The 8,157-nt window shown below is 43.6% G+C and overlaps 1 protein-coding gene across 1 annotated transcript; it reads left to right on the forward strand.

The window, feature by feature from the left end:
* Nucleotides 1-2,413: 2,413 nt before the first annotated feature.
* Nucleotides 2,414-7,922, forward strand: LOC148818399 (uncharacterized). Its single transcript, XM_088936755.1, has 4 exons — nt 2,414-2,490; nt 3,841-3,962; nt 4,928-5,057; nt 6,985-7,922. The coding sequence occupies exons 2-4, from the start codon at nt 3,869-3,871 to the stop codon at nt 7,190-7,192; spliced, it is 432 nt and encodes a 143-aa protein (XP_088792881.1). The 5' UTR covers nt 2,414-2,490; nt 3,841-3,868; the 3' UTR covers nt 7,193-7,922.
* Nucleotides 7,923-8,157: the final 235 nt, after the last annotated feature.

Consider the following 8,157-nt stretch of genomic DNA (forward strand, 5'->3'; position numbering starts at 1 on the left):
CATTTAGTGCAACAGGAGCATTCAGCAAGTCAAAGGAAAGGACAAATCTGTCTTCTTTTAGATTTTCTCCTTACTAAATAGAACCTACAGAAATCCCATTCAGGAAATCTCATGAGTATTCCTCAGGATTTCAATTAACTCCTTTAAGAAATGACTTGGAAGCTGAGAAACAACTGACATTTCTTTTAAGATACTGGCCGGCCTTGAACGGTGAATTTCTGAGCACACATCTGTGTTTTCCCCCTTTAAAAGCACAGCACACAGTGTGGACTGTACCTTCTGAAACACAAGCCTGTATCAGTAGAGAAAAAGATATCTTTAAATTGCACAGCAGTATTTACAGGAAGATGGGAGTCAGAAGAAAAACTTGGCCGGAGAACAGCAGCTGCGTACAAAGTTGGATAATGTTCACGGGACACATGTGTCTGCTATTAAGAGCTCTGTCGACGTGGCACCCGGGAGCAGCCCTCTTTCTGTATCATCACTGGAAACAATATCCTGCACAAGAGGAAAACTCAACAGCAAACTGAAGGATACAACTCTCTTGTTTGCATTTGTTATATATTAAAAACACAGAAGGTGGTGAGCAAGGAGAGAAGCTGTTTGAATTTCAAATGCGAAAACTTTAAAGGTTTTGACATTCCAGTTAGCCCAGGGTGGCTTTGAACGCTTAGATCTGGGTGTCTTTTCTAGGGCAAAGTCCCTGAACTGAATGCAGGCGTAGTTTTAAAGGGAGACGTTTGGACATGCGAAGTGTATGAAAATCACACCACCTCCGAGAGTTTAATCTAGTTCAGGACACGCTGGTTCAAACACAAATGTTTGGCAGGCAATTCATTAAGTGAAGCAGATATAAAAAAATCAAATATGATGATTTTATTACGCGGTTTGAACACTGTGGAGTCTTTCACAGGTGAGAATGTCCTCTACCTTAGGAGATAAATGTGTACATAACTGTGCCTCTGCTCCTTTGCTTTGCAACAGAGAGCACAGTTTTTTTCCAAACAACAGATTTCTGGCTCCTCAGAAATGCAAATGAGAAGAATGGTGTAAAGAAAACAAATGACACTTAAAGAAGAACTGAAAGGCCTAATAACGTCTGAGTGCGATCCCAGTTCTTGGGAACAGCACATGCTCTTCGTTCTGATATTTCCAATCAGCAGCCTTAATGAAGGCTGAGGACAGCAAACACATGTAGGACTCAGGTGGGTGAGCTTCACTTTGTTCCAGTCAGAAAGAGTTCTGGCCAAATGTTCACAGTTTTTTTCAGTAAAAGTCCCAACAGGGGACCAGACAGTTTTCTTTAGAAGTACAGCTTAATTAACCAACCAATAAAGCAGTTTTGGGAAACTTATAAGGGTTCGGCTGGAGCCATTCTTTTTTATACGGTTGAAGTTTCATGCACAACAAAAATGTGATTTGGCACTAGACCATGTCACCACAGGCTCCTAGTGCCTCTGCTCAGAGTTTCCATTAGCTCCAGGAATACTTCCTCCATTTTGACCTTTGCTCTTTTTCACTATTTTTTTCCATCCTTTATGAGTTGAGCAGTTCTCTGCTGTTTCTGTGTGCCCGTGCTCTTCCTTGCTGTGGCCTCTAAGCTACCTGCATCACCAGAGATGACTAGTGAAAGGATTTCTCAGTGTCTAAACTGTGAAAGCAAATGGAAGAAACAATTCATATCAGACCCATCTGGACCTATCACATCACCGAGCACATGAGGAAGACCTTGTGGCAGCAGGAAGACCATGCTTCTCAGGATATTGTTTCTTCAGGACTTTCATGATGTTAGTGGTGTTAGAAAGCTTCAGAAGTCAAATAAACAGCCAGGCATGTAGCCTGTAATACGTGACAGCCACTGCAGTACATCTGCACCATGTCTTTGTCATTTCCATGTCAGATGGAGTAGGAATCCAGAGATGGGGTGAAAGAGGACACACTTGTCAAAGTGCATTTTGTGCAAGGCCTCGAATTGCAGAACAGAGGAAGATGCCATTCAAAATCATTGTCTTGCACCATTACCTTCCACTACTTTTCACCAGGGTGTCTGGCTTGCCATGGCGCCCCCCAGAGGAAACCCATGTAAATTGGCAGGTATCAATGTGGTTAAGATGAATAAGTTGTATTGGTCAGAAAGCACAACTCAAAATATGGAGAAACCTGCCGGAAGAGCTTCTATTGTTGAGCTTCTTCACAGTTGAAATAAACTTAAAATCACGCAGACATTGCGCAGGCCTTCAGGAAAACACCATACCTGGGGGGATGAAATGTTCCTGCAATTCAAGCACCCTGCCTTGCCCTAGCAAGAACGATATGTGCGTGAGTGCATCAGCGAGTGTGTGTGGAGGTGGGTGTGTCGGAGCGGGCTGTGCTGAAACATGTGTGGGTCTGTCCCTCTCATCAGGGAACGGTGAGGAGCAGCACAGCCTAGCAGTGCAGTTTTGAAGTGCTGTAGAAGTGCAGCCAGAATCCTCTCCAGTCAAAACCCAGGTAAGTGATTGGGATTTCATCGCCTCCTTCTCATGCTAAATGTTTCAGGTTTTAGGCACCAGACTCCTGAATAGAACCACTGGTTCTGCAGTTGTTTACACAGTGTCAGCAGAATGCTGAAAGGCATTTTTGCTTTTGTCAAGTTTTTGTAACTCTTCAACTACAGCAATAACTTTATATGGCTACATTAATGGTGTAAATTGAGTATTTATGGATATTTCTTCATGTTAACATTTTTTAATTGGCCTTATTTAGAAACAGAAATGCAGCAAAAGTTTTGCCTGGGGTAAAATACTGTGTTTTAAAAAATGAAATCCTAAAATGTACTTATAATGTAAACCCCTTAGGAGAAGAGACAGTATTCTGCAGAGTTACAGACACACTCAGAGTTATTGTTGATTAGTGAGGTGCATTGTTTTTTCCAGGGCTCGGGACTCCGAAGTTCCGTATTTAATGTTGATTTTTACTGTGTGAAGTCAATGACCACACGATGTCACATGTCAGAAAACCCAACTGTTTTCATTACAGATCTCCTCCGCCTGCTGTGTGTTTATACCATGCAAACAGCAAAATAATCTGAGCATCAGAAAGACATGCAAATGATGCAATTAGATTAATGAATACGTTTCATTTTTCCTGTGTGCTTAAGAAATACAGATGCTTGTAAACACACCCAGTTAAATCTCTTCTACATATGTTTTGTATGCATTTCCAATTACAGATGAAATATCACTCTCGGTCTTTCCCCTTTTTCTCAAGAGCAGTTTTTCCATTTGAGCCCCTACAGTTCTCCCAGCGTGGGTGTGGTGCTCACAATGAGTCGATGAACGATTAACTCTTCACAAGGATGGGGGGCGACCTGACAGACTTGATGAATTCCATAAAAAAAGTAGGAACAGCACAATCCAAAAAGCTTGGCTTAAATGCTCTTTCATCTTCAGGAGGTGAACTGAATATCTAACATCTGCTTTAACATACCATACACATCTTTGCCATATTGGGGGGGATCAGCACCAGCCACTGAATAAAAGATAGCAAATTGTTTGCACAGGAGAACACTGGTAATTGAAAAATGATGTAAGAGTCAGTGTCACTTGTGTCTGTTGAACCTGAAGTGTCCTGGGCAGGTTTCAGTAAGAGTGCCGCTGGCTTCTGCAAGTACAGTAATTCCACAGCTTCTAAGGAAACCAGGAGGAGGTTACAGGTGACACCTGCTGTGCTGTACATGGTATAGACCTGCTGATGACCCCTGACCTCCTCAGAGCTGGTGCCTGCAGTGCAGGACGCTGTTGTGTTTTGAATCCCAGCCCGGGACCCCTCCCTGATCTGTCTTGCTGTCTTCCTCCTCAGGCTGTGTCACTGAGTTGGTGCACCCAGGATGTGTCTCAGGCTGTGTCTGCTGCTGGGGCTGGCAGTGGTGGTGTTGAGTCAAAAGAAACGCCCAGCTGGAGAGTGGAACTACCGGGATGGAGGTGAGCTCCTTCCTGTTGAACATACTGTTTCCATTCTATTCTACGGTGGTCAAAATTAGTTCAATCTTCTTGCATCTGGATAGCACCTTATCTTGGTAAATATTACGAACAGGAGCTGAAATGACCATTTGCTATCACATTTCCAGTGGTTTGATGTTTTTGTGGAGTAAGAAAACAGTGCTGTCTAGACTTGCATAGAAGCCAATTCCTCTTATAATAAGAACAGAATGTTGATGGATCATGTTCGAGCAGGGAGGTGCAACAGCACTGAATGCAAAGGAACGAGGAAAGAAGAAGGAAAACATTTCAGCTGTTGAGCTTTCTCCAAGTGTTCCAGTCCAGGATTGCCTCTGGGGCCTGGTGTTTCACTTGGGCTTTCTGTGCAATCATAATTTTTACAGCAAAATATGATCCATCTTTTTGTAAGAGTCTGGGCTTTAATGAAAACTGAGGGAAGGATTTAAAGTGGTATAGAAACAGTACTTGCAAGTTAAACAACATCATTGTCTATATAAAAGGTGCTTCTGGGTGTAAGTAAGTAAGCTGTGTTATTTACTTTCTTGTCATCTCAGAGAAGATCAAAAGCAGAACTTGAGGCACAGCATATACTTACGTGAAAGTGGAAAGAAAATGTAATTTAAGGTTAACAGTAATTTCTTGCTCTCTCGGGTGTCAAAGCTACATTGCTTTTGTGTCATGAAGCCTTGGACGGGTATGAGATAGAGAAAACTATAATGAGGTGGTCTGTCATTATATTTAATTATCCTCTTTCATGTGTTGTGAACATAGAATCATATAGAATCAGATTACGTATTTTGCAAAAGTGCAAGAGTTTGAGCAGTCGAGCTGCAGCAGAGCTTTTAGAGGTAGAGCTTCAGCGAAAGAGAGCATGTGAAACTGCAAATCTGAAAATGCAAGAAGGAGGTTTGTAACGAAATGATTTTTGTGATGACCTTTGCTGTCAGCCGATAAGGTCAGCATGCGGGGGGTTGCCAACCTGACCGAAGTCCTGGACAACTGGAGGTTTGACATCCTGACCCAGATGAGGACTCTCCTGAAGAATGACCACCAGTCCGTCCTGCCCGACTATGCCAGGTAGAACCAGTTATCCCAGAGCTTTCCAGGCACAAACCCACTGTACTCCTCCCTACTGGATTATCCTAGATCGCTCTAGGGGACGCTGATGACTTGGGAAGACTCACAGTAATATTAACCTCATTCTGCAGGTGAACACAAAGTGTTGCCCATTTGCGCCTTCCAAGCCACATTGCAGTCAGTGCACTGCAGGCTGTTGTCAAAGTTTGCATCCACCCATAACAACTGATCAGAACTGGGCTCCAGGCCTGTTACAGATACGTAACTGCCAGTGGTAATTCTGAGTGGAGCAGTCAATGCAGGAGAAGCAGTCTCTGGGCAACACTACATTCAGGGAACATCAGTAAAAAGAAAAAGAGATGCTTATGAATTCTGTGCTCCTGGTACATCATGCATCACTGAAACGGCTGATGTGAAACGCTGCCTCATTTATCAGACTTTATGCTGTAAGCAGTAATTGAATACAGTAATCAGCCCACAAGATGGCAAATGAGGTTTGCATCTCTTACAGTGTTTGACTTCAGAAAAATGTTCAGATACTGAGAAGCACTTCTCAAAAGCATGCGATCAAACATCTTAGAACTCCCGGTGCCAAAATTTTTTTGTTCTGGTCTGCGTCCTCATCATTTAATTACACTCTGCAGCAACGCTAAAACCGATGTTGATCATGGGTTTGATGTATTTACGTTTCATTTCCAGAATATAAGCTGACCACAGGGAGTGTCTTTTTGACGAAGAAAAGGTTTAATGAATTTTATCTTGCGGCATTTTACATGAAGAAGGTCACGTCAGTAATTTGTGTTGTTCATTACAGTGTCCATTTCTTCTTGTGGCAATGCCTACTGACTGTATCTGTTCCAATTCCTCAGTGGGCTAATTAAGTTACAGGACAATAGACAGTTGTCATTTTGCTTGGTTAACCGTCCTATTAAAGACACTTGGAGCTATGATTTTCCAAACTGCAATCTGTAGCTCAAAATAGAACTTTTCATTATGCAATGTAAACAAAAAACCCATAATGGTTTCCAGTTAGAGCACAGGGAAATTTCCTTTACTTTTATAGATTGGAAGCGAGATTTGCTCCTGTCCTTACACCACCCCGTTAATTCACCATGAACTTAATGTTTTGAGTGCAATAAAGAGTTTTCGAGCAGATTTGTTTTTTTGTGTGGAACAGCTGAGAAGGCTGGGTCGAACTGGTGCTTTCACACTGTAACAGTACGATCAGAGAACTATGGGATGCGAAGGGTACACAGCAGTGGGCTGGAGACCACAGCGCCCAGGGCAGACTCAGACAGTGCCTGCTTGGCGAAGGGTTGCTGGGATGACATAGAGTCGATAAGGCATCTTAGTGGTGAATGCCTGAGGCCACCTGGAGGACCCTTGCCCTACCCTGGAACTGTAACCTCAATTATTAGCTGGGTGTCTTCAGGAAGAAAGCAATGCAGTATATAAGAGATAAGAGAGAGATAAGATCACTTTATTGGCCATATACAATTTCTTGCATTAGGAATTCATCTTTTTGCAAACCCCAGCTTGCTCTCCATGAGACACACAGACAGGGAGAGAAGCCTGGGGTCAGAGCGCAGGGTCAGCCATTTATACGGTGCCCCTGGAGCAGCTGGGGTTAAGGGCCTTGCTCAGGGACCCAACGGAGTAGGATTCCTCTGCTGGCCTTGGGATTTGAACCAGCAGCTTTCCAGCCACAGGTGCAAATCCTTAGCCACAGAGCCACCGCTCCGCCCCAATCTGGATTCACAGAGACCAAGGCATCTAAACAGCTGGGTCTGACTGATACGAAACCATGCTGAATCCCATGCTTGTTCTCGCCGTTCCCTGCCCCCCCCCCGCTCCCCTCCACTGTCCCGCCTGCTGCCAATCCAGGCTACCCCCGCCGCAGGCTCACTCTCCCTCTGCCCTTCTCCAGGATTCAGCCCCTGTCCGAGGCGCTGGACGACCTCTTCAAGGAGTTCAACGCCCTGAAGGAGCGCCTGGGGGATCTGAGCGAGAAGTTTGTGGCCATTGAGACATTTATTGATGAGGTGAAGTCTGGGCAGCAGGCCAGCGCAGCTCAGCAGCCTGCGGGACCAGTGAAGAGGAAGATCAGCCCCAAGAAGAGGGTGCCAAGTGCCTGAAGATCCCAAGCTGGCATCACGCCTGATTAAGGCACTTGGCTCAACCCTTCTGACCTTCCAATAAATGCTCAGGCCGTTGATTAGTACAGCTTTTGCATACCGTTTATGGTTCTATGAGCTTTTGCATACTGTTTATGTATCACTTGGCAGAAGTCAACCCTATGAACAAATGGATTAAAAAGAAAACCCAGTCTGAGACGACTGTCCAATCATTTGTTATCAGAGTAAATTTCTGGGGTATGGTACTTTAAAATTCAGATGCATGGTCACCACAGTGCACATGGTATTGAGTTTCTGCTACTTGTAGTTCCCTTATACTAACCTGATGTGATTGTGGAGGCTACAGCAAGGCCAGTCCCAGCAGGCACCTGCAAAGGCTGTTCCGGGGGTTCTAGGACTATGTTGTTCATTTGTCCAAAAAATATGAGGCAACTACCAGGTTAAATACAAACCAATGACCTTATCTGTATTTTGAAAGTGAGTTTGAATTTTGTCTCTGCGGGCGGTTTTACAAAGCATTTGAACAAATTTCAAATGGGAAACATTAATTAAAAGAGAGGTTTGTGGGCAGGAGTCAACGTGTCTCTTGAGGCTGTGCTGGCTGCCCAGTTATTACAATTGAATACCTTGTTCTGTGTCTGGGTAGCTTCTTTACTTGGTACATATAACAATGTTTTAGCTGAAATGATCATGTACAATGTATCAAATAAATAATCAGGTGACTAAGAAATGTTCATGTGCTTGATTTTAAAAAAAGGATTTATTTAAACAAAAACTCAGATTGGAATGTGTCACAGGGATGAGGTCACACAGATCATACCCACATTAAATGAAACGTTTGCCATGTATTTCTAATTATGCATTTTTTGTCTGAATCGTATCTCACCCAGACTGTGATTACTTTCTCAGCCTCTCTTAGGCCCTTGAACCTGCTTGTTTCTGCCACACAGAATAATTCATGTGTC

Source organism: Atractosteus spatula, chromosome 18, assembly GCF_055471065.1.
Source record: "Atractosteus spatula isolate fAtrSpa1 chromosome 18, fAtrSpa1.hap1, whole genome shotgun sequence".
Taxonomy (NCBI): Eukaryota; Metazoa; Chordata; class Actinopteri; order Semionotiformes; family Lepisosteidae; genus Atractosteus; species Atractosteus spatula.